The sequence below is a fragment of the Vespa crabro genome, chromosome 3, assembly GCF_910589235.1.
Source record: "Vespa crabro chromosome 3, iyVesCrab1.2, whole genome shotgun sequence".
NCBI classification, from domain to species: Eukaryota; Metazoa; Arthropoda; class Insecta; order Hymenoptera; family Vespidae; genus Vespa; species Vespa crabro.
In genome coordinates this window covers 10193734-10218733 of record NC_060957.1, presented here as the reverse complement: position 1 = coordinate 10218733, position 25000 = coordinate 10193734, and the positions used below count along the sequence as shown (strand labels likewise).

The window sequence follows — 25000 nt, the reverse complement described above, 5'->3', positions numbered from 1 at the left end:
GATCGTGCTAGGTAGATTGAGAACCATATACCTATTACCTGTAATGTAAACATTTGTTGTCTTATTTTTTTTATTTTATTTTATTCCCTCTACATTAAATTAAATTCGAGTAAAGAAATAACAATATAAAGTGTTTCTAATGAAATAGAAAAATTTACCTGAATGGTCGCGATACCAAGGCCGACACCACCTAGCTGCACAGCGTGTGACTTAATGTATTGTTCAAACTTCGATAGACATCCATCGGTATAAACATTCGTTTCCGTGATGTTACAAATGCTGATACCGATTTTACCTTGTTGAGAATGGCAACAAGACATCGGAAGATCATTGTTATCAAATGTACTACTCCAATCGGACATATTCGTAACACCGCAACATTGGAACTGTAATTTGGAGATCAAATTTTTTTTTCTTGTTAATAAAATATCAGTTTTTACGATGCTTTAACATTAACAATAAATATATTTTATTATAATAGTATGATATTTTATATACTATATATTATATTTTATATAGTATATACTATATATATATATATATATATATATATATATATATATATACACATGCACAAGTTTTTAATTATATATATATATTAAAATATTATATGGCAATATTATAAAAATTATAGGAAATACATTACTTTGGTTTGTATATCGTCCCAAAATCCAGCAATCTCATGACTTTTATTATATTTCGGTATACTTTCCTGCATTTTCTTTTCTATAATTTCGCCTGCTTGTGATCTTAAAACGTAACCAGCAATGCCACCAGAGAATTCGAGTATAAAAATGAATATTAAGAGAGTTGTGAACTGTAAATAAACAATGAATTACTGACTTATTAAAGAGTATTACATTTCGATTTTTTCAATGACATGTTATCATTAATTATTGTCATTTTTATTATTATTATTATTATTATTATTATTATTATTATTATTATTATTATTATTATATTTTTAATCATTCCATAACTTTTTTTTTAACTTACGGTAATTAGCATACAATAATTCTCCCGTACGGCGCCACAACATCCAAAGAAAGCAATGAAGAAGATGATAATACCAATCGCTATCATCAACGATGGAACCGACAAAAATTTATTTTCAAGGAAGTGATTGTAGTTGAAGTAGATCCCATAAATAGTCAGACCTAAACTTAACAATATTATTCCTGTCACCTAAAATAGAAAAAAATTAGGCCAACATTATCGTTATTTGTACGATTAAAAAACAAGAAAAAAGAAAAAAAAATGAACACATTGTAAATACAAAAATCGATTCAATGACAAATCGTTATTTTTGCTAATAATGCATATAAATTCAATTAAAAAAATATATATACATTAACTTGAGGCTAGTTTCCTCCATCTACATCTTTCTTTTTTTATTCGTAATATTAAATTGATCAATAAAAAAATTTAAAAATAGAAAAAAAAAAAAGAAATTTCTTTTTTACAAGTTGAATTTATATATCATTTACAAAAAGAATAATTTATATTTAGATCGATAATAGAAATTGATCATCATAGTGATCGATAATACGTTAATACGAGACTCCTTTATTAATTTTTTTTCTTTTTTTTTTTTTTACTATTACGGGAAAATACTCGACGAAGTTATGCAGTATGAACGTGACGTAATCATTATCTGTTTTTCGAATTCAAACATTACACCGATAGTATATATTCCGACGTTTATTTATCCAATGTGAGTAACGAATAACGTTACGTATTAATTAAAGTGACACACACGAAACATTCTTTTTTTTTTTTCAGAATCATTCATTTTTTCAATTAAACGATAAATTAAAAAAATGGCTTTCTCCCCCCTCACGGTAGTTGCCATTTTGAATTTTCATTATTTAAAATCGCAAGATAAGAAAATATTCTTCGTTTAGCGACATAATTTAATTCACCTAACTTAGGAGTACTGGCTTATTGATACCGGCTGGTTATCGATTATTTTTCTGGCTTCCTTAATCTCATTTTTTTTTCTCTTCCTTTTTTTTTTGTTCCCTTTAGAACTGTACGTTAACAAGATAATATATACTTAAGCACACATGCACAAAACCAATCTATATTGTTTATCATAATTGAAATCTATTATATAAGAAGCTTTCTTAGATTTACGAATAGAAAGTATTTTTAATAATACGGTATAAAAAGGAAAAAAAAATTCTCAAAGAATTTATAATATATTGTTGGAAAAATTCATTTATTTAACAAAATAAATTAATATATAGTATTATATTTCCCTTTAATAACTTATGAATCATGTGACCAATATATTGCGAACGTTACTCGCAATATCATTTCTGGAAGAAATATATCGAGTTTATCGAGACAGCGAGAGAAAGAGAGAGAGAGAGAGAGAGAGAGAGAGAGAGAGAGAGAGAGAGAGAGAGAGAGAGAGAGAGAGAGAGAGAGAGAGAGAGAGAGAGGAATTAAATATCAGAGATTAGAATTTTTCGAAAGAAGTTATATGTTGGTTCTTTGTCGTACTGATAATGACCTGATAATTACTTATTGTCTACACCATCTAGTTGTAGTAATTTAAGTAATTTTCATTAATCAGGAACAATGAACAATTGAAAACAGTTTGTTTCTGTCTCTCTCCCAGAATCAGTCTCATTGTCACGCAATCACTCTTCCCCTTTTTCTTATTAAACTTAAGAAAGCTCTCTTGTCGATATGAATAAAAAATAAATAAAATATCTACTGCAAAGATAACACATAATGAACTAGTATTATTCCGATGACACGATGTAAAATTTATCGCTAATATAGACATCACAAAAACATATTCATAAATCCAAATATATCTCGAGTGTATACAACTTAATAAAATGTAAACAAAATTCAATCCATCTCGAAAGAAATTATATATCAGTATTAAAAAAAAAAAAAATAATAATAATAATTAAAAAAAAAAAAAAAAAGAGAAAAAGAAAAAAGAAAGAGTACGATATAATAAATAATTGAATATATACATTAAATATATTTTGTAAAAGAAAAAAAAAAATATATATATATATATATATAGATGTAGATACATCTTACATTAAATTCCGTGCATAAAAATGATAATGAATTTGTTTGTGCAAATTTATTAATATATTTATTAATGTAAATTGATTACACTCAATGTTATATGACAAATCGCAAGTAGTTAACGGAGTTAACTTTTTATCAAATAAGATGATCAATTTCTATAAGCTGCGGTGTCCGAGCGGTTAAGGAGATGGACTTGAAATCCATTGGGTTCTACCCGCACAGGTTCGAATCCTGTCCGCAGCGAAATTTTTTTTTCTCACATTTCATTTTTTTTTCACTCCATCAGAACTCGTTATCTCTAAAAAATTGATTCTAACGGATTGTCTATAATTTTCAGATCAAATTAAAAATATATTTCGTTTAATAAACATTAATATTTTAACACGAGAATTATACAAACTATAAGTACAAGATTGTTGTTACTCTTTAATATGTAAAAGAAAAAGAAAATAATTATTAATTTCGTACAATCTAAAATAGAATTATTTACATATTTCCGAGAAACAAGCTTGTTATTGTTGATTTAATTTAGTTGACATCAAAAGGAAAGAAAGAGCGAAAGAAAATCAGAAAAAACAAAAGCAGACCACACGACGCAATAATACGACGAGTAACAACGAAAACGACCGAGTTATTATGAAATATTGGAAGTCGATTATATGTTGTATTACAAATCTCAATAGGACTTTAAACAGAAAAATTTTATCAGTTCTGATATTCGTTCGAATAAAAATCTTTTGAGGCAGAGGAGACGCGTGAAAAGAGAAAGAAAGAAAAAAAAAAAAAAGTAAAAAGACTAACGTCACTAACTCGATTTACTTTTGTAATATTTAAAGTCGAACGATAAAACGACTTTCGAATTTTGTATTTAAGTATTGAAGGAAAAAGAAAAAAGAAAAAAAAAAGAAAAAAACGAATATGAACATGATGTATCCTGTTTCAACTGGTGTAACCGCATAATAGAGAAAGAGAGAACAAAGAAAGAGAGAGAGAGAGAGAGAGAGAAGAAAAAACACAAAATAAAGCGAAAACAATTTCTCAATATAATATATCGCAAAATCTTCCGCGAACGAAAGTCAACCTCGGACCGGTTTTCTTGAGGTAAAGAGTTAACCTGGTATTCATAAAACATTTTTTGTCTTTCTCTCTCTCTCTCTCTCTCTCCCCTTGCTTTCCATAGGCTTTAATTTTTTTAAGGTGATCAGACGAGTTTAATCGTATTTAAAGACAATCGTCCAAATAAGAAATTAATATGACGTTATATAAAGGACGCTAGAGATCGGGAAAAATGGTTTTTCCAGTTTGATTCATAAATTTTTTCTTAGAAAATCTTCTTTAATAACAACAAGAAAGATAGCAGCAGCTGCATCCAGCAGCAATGGTAGCTGATGCAGCTGGTGCAATGACCTCTTTTACCTTGAGAAAGAAAAAAACCAAAAGATATTCAAGGAGACGGAATTTCTTCGGTGTTCTACCTATACGTATGCATTCATATATACAGATACAACACTTACACATATAGATGTATATCTATATATATATATGTATCTCGTACTCGTGGCACATCCAACAATATTTCACAGAAAACTTATTACGTCGTCGCTTTTAATCTATATCTATCTCTCTCACTTTCACTGACTCATTCACTGACTTACTCTTTCTTTCACTCACTCACTCACTCACTCACTCTCTCTCTCTCTCTCTCTCTCTCTCTCTCTCTCTCTCTCGCATTCACACTTCTAATGAATTTATCAATAATATCACAATTTGTTCACTACACTTACCACGAAGAATAGATTGAAGATAAACATTAGATATTTGACGCATTGCGAGCTCGCCGATAACTTCATCGATGTCATCTTGTCGGCTATGTTACCTGAATGGTAGAACCGGGTGCAAAAAAGAAAAATAGAAAAACGTTATGTATACGTTGACATTTGAAGGACAAAAAAAAAAAAGAAAAAAAAAGAAAGAGAGAAAAAGATGGTCTCGATGACCATTTGTTTCTGAAAAACTGAATTTGAGCGGATAAAAAAAAATGAAAAAAAAAAGTCAAAAAAAGAAAGAAAAACGCAAATCGCATCGTTTTTTCTTTCTCTCTCTCTCTCTCTCTCTCTCTCTCACTCTCTCTCTCTCTCTCTCTCTCTCTCTCTCACTCACCGTCACTCTTCTTTTTTTTCTCTTTCTTTTTCTCTCTTTTTTTCTCTCTCTTTATTTCTTTCTCTCAGGCCGATATGTCGTGTCCACAGTAATAGGAATATACACTAATTGTGTCAGAAATGTGTTAAGCGAAAACGGGAATGAAACGCTGATAATCCCGCCGAATAAGGAGACATTATCAATAAACGAGCATTGGTCAAACGAGAATGCACGTCGGCACATGCGCATAAGCGTGAAGTAAGGCCGATCATAGTCGAGTATGGCCGAAATTTAACGAACGCTTCTAAAACGCGCGGGCTTCCTAACTTATTGTGCGAGCGTCGTGTTCTTGTTAAACGCAATAGGTACTATATACGCTATCTGTGTGAGTTTTCAATGAAAGACGTGAATAGTTCTAAAAAAAAAAAAAAGAGAAAAAAGTACGTGTAATTTCTGTTTTTTTTTTTCTTTTTCCCTTTTATTATTTTCAGAAGAAGAGAAAAACAAATAAAGTTACAATGCTTGTTATCAGATGCGTACTGTTCGATAATATTCGAAATTATTCGTTTATACATGTAATTTCGTAAGTTTCATATTTGTTATAATAAAGTTTTTATTGGGAGGTACTTTTTTTTCTTTTTTCTTTTCTTTTCCTCTTTTTTTTTCTTTCTTTTTTTTTTTTTTTTTTACTAAGTAATATTTAAGCGTATTACATACTCTGGATTATTACGTAAATTGAATGGTGAAAGATTCAAGGCCATTTTGGAGAAATCGTTTCCAGATGTATCATAACAGATGTCGACAGTGTGCCGACTGCGAAAAAAGAATATGAAAATATAGGTGTATCAGAAAACGATACGAGATCGGTACAATTACCGACATTCACTTTGATTTCTTTAATTTCATCACAATGCGTAAAATTATCGACGGAAAGTATTGGAAAGTGTATTTCTCTTATTTTCTGTTATTTACGATCGCTCTAACGATAAATTAACATTACTATCAAACTATAATCGAACAAATTGTTTATCTTAACATTTTAATTTCAATATACAAAGTAAGAAAAAATCGAGGAAACATTCGTGCGTATATATATATATATATATATATATACATTTTTTTTTTTTTTTAATTGAAATTTCAAGTACACATATAAATTTGTGACTTTAATAAAATCGCGTACACCTGTAGTATCTATTTAAAGATACGGTAGACGAAAAAAAGAGGACGAATCGTAGAAGACACCTAACCTTCGTACAACCCTGATACCCAAGGGAAAAAAGCGCGTGCGCGTTCATCGGAGCACGCATGCACGTTTATATGTTGCAATTATATAAGGACGGTGCAGTGGGATCTTTCTGACGTGGCCGACATTGGCTAGGAAATTTTCTAAACCACGGCATATTGCGTGTATGATAATATCTCTACCTGGTGGTTAGATATATGGATAGATATATACCATTATGCTATTGGTTACAGGATAACATTGAGATATATATATATAAATATAATTAGATATTAAAATAACAATTTTTTATAATCAGAAATATATCGAAGAAATGATTATAAATTCTTATTCATTTATAATAATTTTATATAGAAATTGACGATAGTCACTAATAATAATAATAAGAAAAAAAATTTATAAATAGATACGAATAATCTTTATAAATAAATTTAATTACCTGATATCTTGAACATCTTTGATCACGTGACGGTAACGAGTGATATATTCACTTGATTAATCTTAAAATAAAAAATATCTGAAGAATTTTATTATCCTATCACATGTATATAAAACAATTTGCGCGTATAATATAAATGACGTGAGTGTAGCCTGAAGTAATTACGTAGTAACTTCAAGAATATGTTCGAGTTTCAATGTAAGCTCTGAAGTTGTCGTTTTGACAATTAATAACATATCTATATACGTTAATAATGATTAATCATCTCAGTGACGGATTTAGATAATGGAGACGATCGTCCTTAAGCGACGCGATATAAATTTATATTATATATAATAAATTTAATTTATTATTATTTTTTTTTGTTTCCTTTTCATAAACAAAGGTGCCGAATCATTTTAATAATTTTTTTCTCTTTCTCTTTTTCTCGATAACAAAAAATTTTTCTTCAGAGTAACATAGTATATAGTTTTTCATTCAAATTTGTAACCACAATTGAATTTGAACAATTATATTTTTTAATTCATAATCATTTGCATGAACAAGTGTGAAAAAGATATGTGAAGTGAGAAAAAGATATATATATATATATATATATATATATATACAATTTTTATATATTATATGTAATTAATTTATTTGAATGGATACCTTTAAAAATGTCAAATGCTTCCGTTAATGTTAATTATATTTTAATTAATTATCAAATTAATAATATTGTTAATATATGTTAGTAATATGTTACATACATATATATATATATATATATATATATATATATATATATAAACGCACACATACACGCATATTAGGCAATAAAAAATAAACATTATGAATAATGATATATGTAAATTTCAATCGGAACTTTTCGGATTTCCATCAGATTTTATTTTCTTTTTTGTTATCGAATTTCAACGAAGCTTAATAGTCCCTTCGTGTTAGAAAAGTGAAGCCCCTGAAAACGAACATTCTAACTAACGTCTCGATTCGCAGAGAGTGAGAGACAGAAAGAGAGAGAAAGATGGATGGACAGACGGACAGACGGACAGACGGACAGACGGACGGACAGACAGACAGAGAAAGAGAGAAAGAGAGAGGTCACTGAATCGTCTGTCTACCACCTACGTTCTCGCAATGCTTGCAATTAAATTAAAGCATGCGTCGTGTATGTCGGGCACCGTCAGAGCTTATCCGCTTTTATCATCGGGTGCATCGTACCGATGCACGAGTTTTTCTTTCATTTGTCAAACTTGCATTCGTATATGTGCTTATTTACGTATATGTGCACATTAAATGCACATAGAAATGGATATTAAAATCAAAATATCTTTGTCATTTATGATTTTATAAAAAATGTTAGAAGAAAATTATATGATTTGAAGGATCAATTTTCACTGACGATGGGAGAACTTCTTTCTCAAGGTCATCTTTTTTTTTTCTTTTTACGATATTTCAAGGTCATCGATAATTTTTTTAAACAGAATCTTACGATTTCTTTTTCTTTTTATTTTTCTTTTTTTTTTTTCTTTTTTTTTACATGGATTCATTCCTCGTACTATACTGAATAAAAAAAAAAAAAAATTACATAATACAATGTCGGAAAATGATTAGTTCATTAAAGGTCGTCTTAAATGATTGTTTTGAAATGATGTCCGGTGATTCGCTCAACTGTAACGATTTATATCTTATTTTTGATTGAAGTTAGAGTAAAATCTTAAAAAAGAAAAAAAATGATTTAAACTAAGCCACATATTTACGATTATATTTTTTTTCACGAGTGCATATGCAAATGCATATGCATATTTGTTATATTGTTATATGCGAATTTATGTATATATATATACAATATATATCGTATGTGTGTCGCGTGTATGTGTGTGCGCGCGCACATGAGATTTCACGAGTGTCTCTTATCGTAATTATTACTCCTCGAACACGCCTTTCTCTGAATAATTATTTTTTCGATGGCAGAAAGATCGTCAAATCATTTCCTATAATATCTTCTTCTCTTTTTCCTTTCTTCTTTTTTTTTTCTTAATAACGAAAAATTTTCAAGGTAGACTATTCGGATCGAACGACCTGTATAAAATAACTTTTTTTCATATATTTTTTTATTTTTATTTTTATTTTTATTTTTATTTTATATATATATATATTTTTTTTTTACAAACGAAATTGCCAAATCATTTTAATAACATTTCCCGATGACGAAAAATTTTTAATTGATTTGAACCGAATCGGGCACACGTTATAAAATAGCATAATATTATTTTTTCTTGTTTCTTTTTTTTTTCTTTTCTTTTTTTTTTTTTTATACGATTCAATTCAAAGCGTGATTACTCTACGATTGAAACGCGAAGACGCTTTAATCAAACATAATGGATAAATGGGGTCTCGATTGTTCAAGTCAATGTAAGATTTGTTCAAGATATGTACGTCATTTTTTTTTTTACTTTTTTTCTCTTCTTGTGAGATATAAAAAAAAATGAAGAAATGAAAAAGTCTAAAATAAGAAAGATAATTCGTAGGTCTGCCATTAGAAAAAAAAAATATGTCGTAGAAATCACGTGACCTATGTTAGCTCGGGGATGAACGTAATATGTTTATAAGTATCGACGAGACTATTTGCGCACAAGAAAAATACGAATGCTCGAATATTATTTTCCTCGAAAGTAACAGCTGTTCGCGCATAACTAACAATGAGTAAAACTAAAGAAGGTTTACAAAGTGTGTACATGATGTTTCAAGTTTCTACTTTATAACTTTATCTATAACTTAAAGTTAACAATAAATTTATATATATATATATTATTTATCTTTTTCTTTTATGTAAATTTATTATTTTTATTTTCCTCTTAAAATACTCATTATCAAAATTTGATCGGAAAATTTTATAAAACCCTTTCATATAAACACGTAATAATTATTAGAAAAATTTTACGTCATTGCGAATGTATTATCCGACAATGGAACATAGGTTTTGTCCAACGACACTTCCTTGCGTTACGGGGCTCGTTAGGCCAATCGGAAAGCCGTTTTGACTGACCGCGAAATTCAATTCGAGTTATTTGGGACAAGGGTAAATATCGAGAGCTATCCATCCATTTTACGAACTAGATGTAAGTATATATATACATATATATGAAACGAAGTAGTATACGAATGTTATGTTGAAATCGATGTATGTCATGAAAATGGGGAAGGGTGAATGAAAGATAAGCCATGTGACGAGGGACGATAAGATATTCTCGTGTCTCGAGTAAGAAAAAAAAAGGGGTGGGGGGAAAAGAAAAAAGAAAAAAAAATAAAAGAAAAAAAAAAAGAGAGAAAGAGAAAAAGGACGAAGGGGAAATGAGAATACATGTCTCGTTCTTTTCGAACTATACCCACCTCGCATAAGTGACGTATATACGTGCATACATTGTATATATGTATATATGTATTTATGTATGTATGTATGTATGTACGTATGTATATACGTCGGGGTAATTGTTAACCAAGGATCCTATTGAACTGAAGTAGGGCTGCTACGAAGCGAGTCCACCCTCGTATAAAATGATCAATCGAACCCTTCGTCATTTTTCTTTCTTTTTTATTTATTTTTTTGTTCTTTTTTGTTTTTTTCCCTATAACAATAATAGTAATAACGATAAAACGTTTCCTAACTTTTCTTTTTCTTTTTTAATGCGCTTGTTTCTCTTTCCGTATACGAGCGACGTAACGAAAATCATCTATTCGTAATACAATTAAAATTTTGTATACGAGTTCAATCATCATCAATAAGAATGTTCAATTTAATTGCCAATTAGCTGGAGCATACTATGTTTGCTTTCCAAAGGAGTTCATAAAATTCAAGAGTAAGAACATCAGTAATTAATAGGATCGCCATGATGCATCATTTCTCTCACCGAATGAGCTCGAGACCGAGCACAGCCTCTCTCTCTCTCTCTCTCTCTCTCTCTCTCTCTCTCTCTTGTAGGTGCGCTGTAGTATAAGACTTCAGGGCTGTATTCATGGGAATATAACGTAACTATGATAAAAGTATATTCGATTAGAAATACTTTCACAAATCTTTACTTCGAAAGCGTCGATAATCTTAAACATTTGTCATACATTTCGTATATATATATATATATATATATATATATATATATATATATTTCAACTTATCTTTTAAAGATATTTCATTTAAAATCATTTGTCAGGAATCGTTTGTGCCATACAACGAACTTCATTTGATCCTTTTCATTTTTCATCTTTTTGTTCTTTTTTTCTTTTATTTATTTTCTTTCCTTTTTTTTTTTGCAGATTCAACGTCGTCAATCAACAAAAAGATTTTCATCGTGTTATGGATTTTTGTTTTTTTTTTTTATCGATCGATAAAAATCCTTAATGAAAAATCAATGATGATAAATATATATATATATATATATCAAAATAAACGATTAAAAATGATGAAATATTGAATTGGAAGTAACACCAACATTTGATACATCCTTGAGCATGAACTCAGGTAAGTGGTGGGAGACGCAAGAGTTGCGCGCGCACCGTGGCACATCGTACCGTCCCGTGCAACACAACAAAAATATATAATTTGGCCACACTTCGTAACGAACGTTCGAAGCAGGAATATCGTTCTCGTTAATTGTTCCGAATCACTGAAAGATATTTCTTAAAATTTTTCAGTCTATATATATATATCTATCTATATATCTATATATCTATTTATATATATATACATATATATATATATATATATATATATATATATATATATATATATATTAATAAATTGTGTAATTGGTATCATAGAAACGAATCGATCTCAAATTAATAAGGTGAAACAATTTCAACGACGAATCGTTCATCTTACAAAAGTATCCTTATTTTTTCGCGCCTAATCAAAAAAAAGGAGTGAGAAAAGTGAGGCGGAAAAATGGTGTCCGGCACTATGGCTTGCGTGAAATACCTGCTATTCCTTTTCAACTTGATATTCGCGGTGAGTAACGAGATTTAACGGTGTCATCATCCTCTATTCCTTTCTCTCTCTCTCTGTCTCTTTATTTCTATATCTCTGTCTCTTTCTCTCTATCTCTTACTATTGACGTCGTCCTGAAAGAAGAAGAAAAGAATAATATTTATTTCGCATCTGTCTATCTCTCTCTCTCTCTCTCCCTCTGTCTCTCTCTCTCTCTCTCTCTCTCTTTCTCTCTCGTCTTATTCTCGAAATGTTTTTTCTTAGATTCTTTTCTAATTAAAAGTTCCTATATTATCGAACGCGAGAGAAATATTCTTCGAATTATTTTATTCTTCATTTGTTTATTTATTGACTGTATATATATATATAGATAGATAGTAATAAGATAGTGTATATATATATATATACACTATCTTATTACTAATTTGTTTATTTATTGACTTTACATAAAATACACACACATATACATCTAACATACATATCTAATTATATATACACATATATATATATATATATAATATACTATTTTATTACTCATTTGTTTATTTATTGACTTTCTATAAGATACAAATACACACATTTAACATACACCTCTAATATTATATGTATAACATATATATAACATATAACATAATATATATATAATATATACATATATGTATATATATATATATATATGTAACAATCGCTTAATAATATATAACATTGCTTTACTTTTTATATTTTTATTTAATATGTAAAATCACATTTGATAATTGGATATTTTCAATCTGAATTTATCTTTTTTTTTTTCCCCTTTTGTTCTTAGTCGCGAGAAACAGCGCAAATTATATTCAGCTGGTAATGTTTCGAAATTCAAGAAACACATTTATGAGATACGAGATAATTACTTTCTTTCTCTCTTATGTTCTCTCTCTCTCTCTTTCTCTTTCTGTTTCTCTTTTGTTGTCTGTTTCTTTTGCGACACCATTGGAAAGGAAAAAGATAAAAAGAGATCTTGTATTAGTCAGTTGACTAAATATTTTTTTTTTACTTTCTCCCTACTATTTTTTAAAATCATTGCGTGACTCATCGAAGGAAAAGTTCCTTCCTCCGCGTTCGCTTTCTTCTCTCCCGATAGGAAATGGACGAGCCCACGAGGAGAGAGGGATGTGGTATGGTATAGTGGTTTGTAGATTCTTGTTCTTGCGTACAACGTCGCCGCGTCGTACTCGCCGAAGTGGAAGGAAACAAAAGAAAGGAACCTACAAGGAGTTTTTAGACTTTTGTAATCACTGACAATATAATAACTTTGACTCATTTATTAAGAAAATTTCATTTCATATTATTCCTCATCTTATCTTCGTTCGTTCATATGTTATTGTTATTTTTTGTTTTTTTTTACTTCATTTATTTATTTATTTTTTTTTTTCTTCTTTTATTTTCTTATATAAACGCACATCCACAAATGATAAATATTCATGCGTGAATGAACTTTCAGGATGATTGATAATAATTTAAATGAGAACGCATAGATGGAAAAATTTTATTCGGTCGATCACGAAACGTTAATGAATAAAAAATCGCAAAGCTTCGTTTTCGGCCGTAATCGATTTCTCTTGTATGTACATAAATTACATATATTTATATATATATATATATACTACTATACTACTACAAGTACTACTACTACTACTACTACGTATATATTATACATAGTGTAAAGCATGTGACATATATACAAGAGAGAGAGAGAAAGAGAGAGAGGAGAAAAAGAAAGAAAAAAAGAGAAGAAAAAAATTCGTTCGATCGAGGTTACTTAAAACTCGATCTTCTTTTCTCAAACAAAACCAGGTCAGAGTTTTTCGAACTCTGATATTCCCGCGTACGCCCAATGTATTTATTTCTCTACTTTTCTCCCTCACCCACCCACCCACCTACCCATCCACTCTCCCCTTTCTCGTTATTCATTTTGTCAAATAATCTCTCTCAATTGCTCCATTGATAATAAATTTCTCTATCGTTCCGATCGATAAAATCTTTCTTTACTACTAAACAACAAATAGAGAAGAAAAGGAGGTAGTAATAGTAAAGAATATCTAGAAGAATCATAGGTTATGTTCATTCGATATAGAAGACTATGTAGTACGTGTTTTATCGTAACGAAGTAAGGGATGAACGTATTGTACATACATACGTACATAAATGGCCCAATTTTTTTTTTTTTTTTTTTTTTTTTTTTTATCACTATATTGTGCACATACTACTTTTAAGTATTGCCGTCTGTTACGATTAGATATAAGGCAGGAAAAGTCAAACGTTCATCGTACTAGTGTATATTTATATACAGGGTGGACCAAAGGTTCTTAAAAATCGTATCGATTTAATCGATATTAAAAATTACTTAGAAATTTTCTGGCTCACTCTGTGTGTATATAGTGGGTGTGTATTATATATAAATATATATATATATATATATATATATATATATATATATATATATAGGATGTTTCATAATATATTGCAACTCTCACAATATGATGGGCGTAGGATCTTGCTTTATGTTCTAATAATTTGATTTATGAGTCAAAGATAAATCAGGATATACCACAGGCCAAATAATTATCATCTTTTAATTGTTAGAATAGAGAAAATGTTTCATGCGTTATTCGAAGACTTCGTTGGTCTCAAAGAGTGAACAAGATTACCTACTTCTTTTATATCACTGCTACAGTATGCGATTATATGACATAATTTTATATTTAGGACAACCTATGTATATATATATATATAAAAAAAAAGAAAGAAAATAAAATAAAAAAAAAAAAAATAAATAACTATAATCATCCATAAAAGTAATTATAATAATAAAAAAGAAAAAGAAAAATACAATAAAATAAAAAAAATTTCTTCCTACTTTTAACAAAATATTTTATTTATTATTTTTAAATCCTAATACTAATCTTATAATATTTATTCATTTATACACACATACACACATACATATGTATTTTAAATGTTAATGACAATAACACGATATTTATATGCGTATGTTGAAATACACTGTATACGTGCAATACTCGTCGTTTTCTGTCGAAGGGGGGTCAACTTCTCGAGAGAATAATTATATATATATATGAGTGAGTGTGTTTGTGGATATATGTGAACGTAGGGTGGTACGCGACCTCCGTTAGCCAAGCGTACAAACCATATACGTGGACATGTTTTGAACGAGTCGGAGGGAGAAAGGACGATAGTATCGATACCATTGTGACTAGCATAGTGCTATGTCGTATCGAATAGACATTTTATATACTACTCGTCTTATCCATTACGATTTATATATCACGTATTCTAATACCTTTTTCGTTTAGTTAATATTATTTCTCTTCTCATTCGTATCGTATCATATCGTATCGTATCGTAACATATCATATTGTATTGTATCGTGTCATGTCATGTTGTATGTCATTAACCGTTTCTTTTAAACAAATGCAAATTGATAGACGGAAGTCTCGATAATGCCAGGAATTAATTATGAGCTTAGACCTCTTTCCTTTTTTAAATTCTTCAATCATTTAATCTTCCTGAAAGATTAACGTAATTGAATTCACAATTAATAAATATATCAGACATATTTATTAATTGGTAATGATTAATATCAATTATGTATGAATTATTAGTATCAATATAGTATGAACAGAAGATCTTTCGAGGATCCATATGGCTAAAAAAAAAAAAGAAATGAAAAAAAAAGAATCAAATGAAAAGGTTAGATTATAACGCACCATTTGCTTTTACACGCTTCATTTATTTTCTATAGGTTACATTTTATAGAGCGAATATATAAAATGGAGTGAAAGGGATCGTAAACTTATTTAATTTTTATATTTCATTTCATTTCATTTCGATTTCCGACAACGAGTAGACATTGTTACATTGTTCTAGGAAAAATCTATTTTTCGGAATAATTGCTACGAGTGACAGAAATAATGTTCAATCGATAACAATGAAATATATAGTATATACAATACTTAAAGAGATTATGGTCTATTGGCCAATTGGCATTTTGACATTTATCTGTATCTATTTATTTGTTTTTCTTTTGAAAATATAAAGAACTAGGTTTCACAGTGATATTCATTATTTATTGGTTAATAAATCTAACGACATAAAATATATACATGTAGAAGGAAGTTGTGAGAAAGAAAGAGAAGGAAGAGGGGCATAAAGAGTCAGAGGAAGAGGAAGATAGTGCGTGATTTGTTTTACAATATGAACTTTAGCATCTACCTTGCCCTCTTTCCTATATAATATATATATATATTATATATATATATATATATATATATATATTTACATGCGCATACGCGCGCACTTGTGCACAGATACATAAAGTATCTTGTCCGTGACGAATACACGCCCTACTTGACTCATCTAACGGGGATAATCTTGCCCTTAATTGAAACCCTTTTATGAGACGCACTCGTTTCATTTACATTTCTGCGTCACTTCGTATGCTCCGTTTCATCGTTATAATCTTCTTATTAGAAGGTTAGAATGGGTCAATGTGATTATATAAACTTTTACTATTGGAAAGGTGCAATAATAATGATAATGATGATAATAATAATAATAATAATAATAATAATAATAATAATAATAATAATAATAATAATAATGGCTATAAAAGAACTTCGTGATTGATGGATCGTTTGATATTTGATTTTAAAGTTAACTTTCATTTTCTTTTTTGTTTCGTTTTATATCGTAATAAACTAGAGAGAAGGGGTGGAAAGGGAGAGAGGGAGAGAGATCGTTTTTGTTCTTTTTTACCGTCGATTTGACAATACCGATACAATAAGATAAATAAATTCGTTCGGGTTTCTCTAGTGGTTGCTGCTTTTCGCGCGAAGATATGAATGATTACTTAGGTCGCGCGCGATCGATTTCAAATGCATTATGGTAACGGTGGTTTATAAGCAATGATCAGAAACTGTTTCATGGACGTAAAGTAACTTTTAATCATTCGAAGGACGAATTAAATGTCTATTATTCGAACGTTCGAAATTATCGATAATGTTATGCAGAAATGAAAATCTTTTCTAAAAGAAAATGTATAGAATATAATACGAGGACGATATTACAAAAAATCCCTTTCTCTTGTGTGTGTGTGTTTGTGTTTATGTTTGTGTGTGTGTAATATTATATAAGTAGGCGTATTTCTCGTATTTATAAGGCGTATATAAATGAAGACAAAGCGTAGGTAGAACTTTTGTACGATGTCTATCCACCAAAGGCCTTCTCTACTTACAACTTCAGATATGCTATTAAATATATACAGGGTGTCATGAACATATTTTCAATGAATCTTATCAAAATATATGAATGTATGTATATATATATTTATAATTTAGAATAGCAAAATTAAGATCAATCAATAAAATTTTTAATATAATCCACGATTAATAAAGATATAAATTAAAAAATTTTTATATTATTATTTTTCTATTTTCATTTATACAATGTGTATTACAATAATCCTATATAATACTATCAGTTACTACAGTAACTTATGATTCTCTTTCCTTTCTTTTTTCTCTCTCTCTTTCTCTCTCTTATCTCAGAGATTACAAATTTATTTACTTCGTAAGAACGCCTTTATTTGGTTTGAGTTCAATGACTACTGAAGTTGTCGTCGATCGATAAGTAAATGAATAATTAATGAATAACGACAAAAATAGAGGCAGAAGTTCTTTTTCCTATTGAATCCTTTCGCCGTTTAAAATAACTAGTCTTAATGAAAATCTATTTGTTCTTTTACAGATTACCGGTATCGTCTTTATATCAGTGGGCGCAGTAATACTGGTCGTTTACAGTGGTTACAAAAACTTTGTCGATAGTTGGTTCTTCGCTGCACCTGTTTTAATGATAATCGTTGGCATTGTAGTCTTCCTGGTGTCGTTCTTTGGTTGTTGCGGAGCAATAAAGGAAAATCATTGCATGTTGATAACAGTACGCAAGTTACTTTATATATATATATATATATAAATATAAGAAAAACAAAAAAAGGAAATAGAAAAAAAATCATTTACTGTCACTTGATGCGCCATTTTTTTTTTTTTTTTTTTTTTTTTTGTAATCAAACCACCGTATATAATACCATTTTTTCTTTTCAGTACTCGGTCTTCTTGATGATTATTTTTGCACTGGAATTGGGTGCAGGCATTTCAGGCTACGTAATGCGTAATGAGGTAGATTCGATGTTACTTAATCGTATGAATACAACCTTTTATCAATACAAAAGCGATGAAAACATTCGTAAATCCTGGGACATCATGCAATACGACGTAAGTAAATAAAAACCGGTTATACATAGTCTCTTTGAATATTTATCCTTATTTATTTTATTTATACGAACGCACACACACACGCGCGCACATATCATTTGTTGGCATAAAATTACATCTCATACTTTTCTATGAAGGAAAAAAGTTTCTTATATAATAAAAAAAATGAATAATAAAATCTTATAGAATAGAAAAAAATGATTTTATAAAACTATTGAACAGATAGTAAGAGGGAAGGGAATAAAAAATTGACTATTCAATTGAATAGGCTTATTCTATATATACATATATTTATTTATTTTTTTTTTTTTATTTTTCTTTTAATAATATACTGTACAAACGTATATACGTATTCGCCTTGTAAACTGTGAATCAATATCTTCTTCGTCCCTTTTTCCCTCGTATGTTAGATTATTGTATCTATATACCCCATATATATATGTATATGTGGTACGAGAATATACTACTCGTATATATTACCACGTACATATAATCTTACCACATACTGACTTACGTACACGTATCATATCTATCTCTATTTGTACGTAGCTCGCATTAATGATATTATACAAGGATCCTTCAATATTCCCTAGCATTCTGAGTTTCCTATATGTGTATAAGTAAAACGATTCTATTTCATCATTATCGTTTTCCTGTAAAAAATCTTAAAAATCATTTATCTTATCAAAGTATTATATAACTTTCTTCTATATATATATACATATTTTTTTTTATGTATATTATGTATCTAAAAGAAAGTTATATATATATATATATATATATATATATATATATATATATATATATATTATATTGTGCTTTGTTCATGATATTTAAGCTCGATCGATCAGTAAACTTAATAAACTTGGTATTTAAGTGAAATGTGTTACACACTAGGTCACGCTATGTATATAAGTACAGTGTATAAATGTATACGGTGTCCCAATTGAATTTATCAGTTTAGATATCTCCGTTATAAAATATAGTAATATCATAATTATTTATTTTTCTAAATTTTATACACACATATATAAATGTATATAAGGCATTGATTATCATTGCCATATTATTTTTTACCAAACTATTTTTCTACATTTTCCATTTTAATATCCGATTGTTTTGATGATTATATATATATATATATATATATATATATATATATATATATATATATATATGTATTTATATAACAAATATATAGCTTTTTTTATTATTATTATTATTTAATTTTACGTTTCTATTGAAATGCCCCGATAAATTCAAATAAGATCCCCCTGTATATATCTTGCACAATATATACGTCTTCACTAGTGAAAGGGAAATTGTGTAAGAATCATTTGATCGATTACTGAACATTTTCGTTGCTGAGTACGAGTTAATCGTAAATAATAAAAATAACAATAATAGTTAACCAAGAAAGACGTTCGTAGCCCTTGGTGATATTCAAGCTTGGAAATAATTATTTTGTGTACATGGTATCTCTATAAATCTATCCATTAATTCGATAATACTGTTATTATAGTTACGATGCTGTGGTATAGAAAATCCAGGAGATTGGGCCAAACTTAATTACACGGATAATATAATACCGGATTCTTGTTGTACGGAAATTTCTGCAGGTGATAAATGTGATTCGAATTCGGTTCATTCCAATGGTGATGGCTGTATGTCCAAGTTACAACAGACCATTAAGTACAATTCTTTGGCTTTAGCATCCGTTGGTATAGGAATTGCTCTTACTCAGGTAAAATAAATCATACATACATATATATATATATATGTGTGTAATGTATAACTTAATTTTATTTTCTGATGATATGTCACAGCAAAAAAATGTCACAACGAATGATTTTTGTTTGAATGAAAATTAGATTTAAATCACATTTAAAATATCATGAATTGTTCATAACTTAAAAAAATAAAGAATGAGTTTAAATAAGAGACCCAGTATATGATGTGGTTTGTATTTTGTTGCGATCGCAAATCGTATTAAAAAAAAAATTGAATTTTATATTACCAACATACACGTTGTGGCAAAGGTCTCGTTACAAGATATTCTTATTCTTTTTTTTTTTTTATATTGGTTTCAGTTGATTGGAGTAACCTTTGCGTGCTGTTTGGCTCGCTCAATTCGTCGCGAGTACGAGACTGTGTAAGCTGTCAGACACAAATTTTAATTGCAACATGCCTAACATGCACTTTTTATAAATACTGTTCTGTTACACTGGTTACATCACCCTTATCTTTGTTATCTTAACTATGTATAACTTACAATTTCGGTGCACAATTTACACATCAAGAGTGTATTCTTTTTTATTGCTTATCTTACTGACACACTGCGTTAAATATTTTATCTCTTTAAAAGGATTGATCAATTTAAAATACATGTTGAACTGATGGTATTGGTGTACTAAGTACGAAATTGATACTATTTTTGGTAATTGGGCTTTCTCTATAGTCATAAAAATCTTTTCGTATGTTTTATATATATACATTTTTACATTAAATTTAGAACATTTAAAGACTTTATATGTATAATAATCTATCACTATACAACACATTGTTTTTGTAAATCCTATAAATTTGCACTGTAGGTAACAACTATATATATACGTAATACCTAATCGTATATACATTCAGCTTTGTAATGCTGTTATAGCCGAGCCATGGGTAACGTGATTTAAAAAATGACATATAACATATCAATATAAGTTCGAATATTATGTTAACAAAAAAAAAAATCAATTGCAAAATTTCCAAAGAAGTTTGAAGAAGTCTTGGCTAAGCAAATATTCGTCTTAAGGAATGGCGTTATTTATGTTATATGATGGCAAGGTCATCATTTTATTTTTTTCCTTTTTTAATTTCTTTTCTTATTTATTAAAAAATATAATTTTAAATCTGAAAAGGAGTAAAGTGAAGCAAATGTAATCTATGTTAAAAGCAAAAGCTTTATTCTCTCGCATGAATACATGTCTATGTAGATTATTTATTAGGGCTCCACTATAATAATGCTAGTCTATTTGGTTTTCACGATTTAAGCATTGATTATGTAAGTACTCAAGAAAACTGTACAGTTTCAAATGTATCTGTGATTGAAAATCATAATTAAGTAAATTATTTCTTGGTACATTCGTTGCTTTAATACAAATGAACAAAGATTTTTAGATTAACAAGCATATTTCTCCCCTCTTTGTCTACACAGAAAATACACAAGTATAATAGATTTAGCGCGAGTATTTGCATATTGAAATGCCGTGTAAAACGGTATAATATATGCGTAAATTATAATTAAGAATTACTATTTATCTATTATTAAGATGTTTTGTTGTTTATTACGGTGTAAAGTTTACGTAGTGTTATAATTATGATTAATGGCCATATCCTACATAGTGAATATACAACGTCAGGTTCAAATAATTATTTTATCTTGAGCACTTTGTAGAGATATATATATATATATATATAAAACTAATTGATGAAAACAATTTCTACATAGTGCAGGTAAAATGACACAACAAAGTCAATGCCAATCTGTTCATTGTTATAGAGCGAAAGGTCTGTCGACTTTGGACACTGCTGGTAATATAAATTCCGCTTATAATTACGTTTTTATCAATGGAATGTTTGGCTTTTTATATGTTATTGCTTAGTCAATATGCAGTGCACTTATGTTATTCAATTAATGTATCTAAAACTCTAGTGATGTAATATTTTTACTTACAGCGAAACCACAGCACACTGATCTGCCATCAGTTAAGGGGCATTTTTCATAATATTGTTCATCATACATTGGCAGAAAGATATTTATAGTTCCATTGCGAATATGACCATTTTTATTAATTATTAAAATGCTTAAAAATGTATAGCAAAGAGGAATGATGTTAAAATTATGTTAAAATAACTTTTCTATACACGTAATGTAAAAGAGAAAATATATCTTGGAAAGGTTTATTATTGAAGAACTATTTTCTGATTTCTCTTTATGAAGAATTCTCTAACAAAAATGAAATGATTTACTGCCATTACATGCCAAAAATACCAAAGAGAGCGCAGCGACTATAAAAATATATATACAATTTCTCTCTTATTTTTTTTCTTTTTTTTTGTATAATACAAGAAGACCATCGTAATGGAACAAAAAAAAAAAGAAAAAAAAAGAAAAAGGAAATAAATAAGAATAAAAAAATTATAAAAAAAAGTGTTAAAAAAAATGAGCGATAATGACAATTAATATAATCGATGTGCCATGTGTTGCAGCCATGATATAAAAATAATTATTACAAAAGAGATGTCTCATCTATGTACAATATGTCTTCGCTCCTTGTAAAAGCATAGATATTAACATCATAAATGTGAGCTGCTTAATTTTAGTGCTCGCAATAGCTCTACAACCATCATTCCTCTTTAATTTATTATCATATATAAAAAGAAACAATAAGCTATTTTTGCCTAATCTTCCCTCTAACAGTACAATGTGGATTGGTTATCAAAGATTTACTCGCAGAGAAAAGCCTGTGTTCTAATACTCATTATTATGCAAAATGGCTTATTGCTTCTACTATATTTAAATATGAATGATATAAAACATGGCATACTTTCTTTGTATGCCTTCTCGATAAAAAAGGATACCTTTTTTTAAACAACTCTTTATTTAAATAGAATTATCAAATGTTGCAGCAGTCTTACATGTACCAAATTCGTAATGATATCATATTTATTCTAGAAATGTGCGTACTTTTATTCGTAATCGACAAAATATTCCAAGATATATATACATATATATATATATATATATATATATATATATATATATATATATAAATAAATAATGTGTACACAATATCTCTCCCCCATATCGATTCTTAATGCGCAAATTAACGGATATAAATAATTGATGTACCTTGATATTTAGTTTCAATGATATATATATTGTCAATTTGTCAATAATGAAATCCTTTGTGTTATTAAATATATTAAAATATTCTATTCTACGTGTTCTATACCACTATGGTTGTATTATTAAAAAAAAAAAAAAAAGAAAAAAAAAGAATGAAAAAAAAGAGAAAAGAAAAAGAAAAAAGAAAAAAAAACAGAAATAAAAAAATTCAAAAAGAAGTGCTATAAAAGAAACCTTTACATCGTCTCGATTTTGCGAATCAAAGTACTTGCAACCAATATCATAATATTATCTATTATTTCTTGAAATTTTGTATTATTGACAAGAATAAGCTGAAACTAGGACAGTTATTGTTAACGACAAGTTATGTTAATGATGATGATGATTATGATGATGATGATATATACATATGGTACTTGAAAATTTGCTACAATATTCCTTCACAATTTGAAAAATTACAATGACATAATTATTTAATGTAATTGTACAACAACGAGAAAGTTGTAAAAAGATTCAAAGTGATATTTGTATCATGTATGTACGTACGTTTTAAAATGCACTCTGGTAGTATTAAATATGCTCAGAATGGATATAAATGAAACATTCTTAGATAATTGTATTCACAGTATATTATAAACTAACTAGCTAAGAGATATATATGATTAAAGTGTGCCTAACTTATAGAAAGAGAGAAGACATATGTTATAAATGATTAATATAGTAAAAAGAAAAAAAGGTTTTAATGTCACTTAACTGTCTTGCGCAACATAGCTTGTCCAAAACTGGCACTTGTCCAAAGTTCGCTCCTTTTAATTACAATAATCGTCATTTTTTTTTTATAAATCTCAATTAGATTCTTGATATACATTGATTATTGGGCAAGAGATAAGACTGATAAAGATTATTGTAATCAGTATTAATGAGAGCATTGGTATTTTACATATATATACCGTATTCTTACAAGAGAGTAAATTTATACTAAATTATATATTTTATCTGCTTGTATTTTTTTTTCTTCTCTATAAAAGTGTAAATTATAAATTAGTCAATATTGATAAATTTGTATTAAGATAATTCCATTATTTTAATATAACTTATTATTTTTTGGCAATTTAGGAGCCAACGACATATCCTTAGCACATATTTGTCTAGCCTTTATGTATATTAATAAATTAATTACACTAATCGTTTTGTATTTAATCTTGAATACTTGTACACCTCATATAAAATATATATATATATATAAAATTTAGGAAGGAAAAAATGAGAACTTCAACATATTATAATTTTATAATCAGTTTATTTTATTGTAATTTATATTTATGCAGACCATTCGGTAGCAGACTAACATCCATCATTGATTAGGATTAGTGGATCTCTCATTTCTTTTTTTTTTTTTTTTTTATTTTGCCATTTTGATATCACCAGAGCTGTAGCCTCTTTCTGTCTTTAGTGAATGAGAGAGATTACAATCGCATTCATCAGTTAAATAGTTTTTGTGGATAGCACATATTTATCTCTGTGAATAATGCAGCATAACTTTGAACATATGAAATATGTTTAAAATACAATATAACGTAATCTCTTCGTTTGATAAAAATTGCAAAACGAAATATCATTTAATCAAAGAGCTTATGGATAAAGAAATCTCTGAAAAAAAGAATGAATAAAAATTGAAATTAATTATTTTCTTGGAATGAAACGTTTTCCCTGATGATTTGTTACAAGAGGAATACAAAAAGGAATACAACGGAGAGCGATCCTTAATTAAATTGATATTTAATATGATATTATAATAAACTGCATTATGCACTTCCATAGATAAATTTTTTTTGTTTTTGTTTCTGCAGCTCTCTCTAGTTAAGGAAGAGCAAGATTGATTATATTCCATTACTACTCTTATAAACAG

The 25000-nt window shown here is 28.4% G+C and overlaps 3 protein-coding genes and 1 non-coding gene across 7 annotated transcripts in view; 2 read left to right on the top strand and 2 right to left on the bottom strand.

Moving 5' to 3' along the window:
• LOC124422520 overlaps positions 1-7078 on the bottom strand; it is a 13852-nt gene extending 6774 nt beyond the window's left edge. The window contains exons 1-5 of the mRNA XM_046959056.1: positions 6885-7078; positions 4845-4936; positions 997-1185; positions 647-817; positions 159-386 (exon numbers count right to left, since the gene is read on the bottom strand). Coding sequence (XP_046815012.1) covers positions 159-386; positions 647-817; positions 997-1185; positions 4845-4936; positions 6885-6900 — 696 coding nt within the window. The 5' untranslated portion in view covers positions 6901-7078. The remainder of the gene's footprint in view (positions 1-158; positions 387-646; positions 818-996; positions 1186-4844; positions 4937-6884) is intronic.
• On the top strand, positions 3222-3303 carry Trnas-uga. Its single transcript has one exon. It is a non-coding gene; the product is annotated as a tRNA-Ser (tRNA).
• Positions 7079-11500: 4422 nt separating the features above from the next.
• On the top strand, positions 11501-24276 carry LOC124422530 (CD63 antigen-like). The gene is made up of 6 exons (XM_046959075.1): positions 11501-11883; positions 17668-17856; positions 18021-18191; positions 19714-19935; positions 20282-20343; positions 21918-24276. The coding sequence occupies exons 1-6, from the start codon at positions 11821-11823 to the stop codon at positions 21934-21936; spliced, it is 726 nt and encodes a 241-aa protein (XP_046815031.1). The 5' UTR covers positions 11501-11820; the 3' UTR covers positions 21937-24276.
• A 95-nt stretch (positions 24277-24371) lies between these two features.
• Positions 24372-25000, bottom strand: part of LOC124422531 (ubiquitin-conjugating enzyme E2-24 kDa) — a 5586-nt gene continuing 4957 nt past the window's right edge. For all 4 annotated transcript variants that reach the window (XM_046959079.1, XM_046959077.1, XM_046959076.1 and 1 more), the window contains exon 6: positions 24372-25000. This exon is cut by the window's right edge and continues 1719 nt beyond it. The gene's annotated coding sequence lies outside the window, so the exon portion shown is untranslated.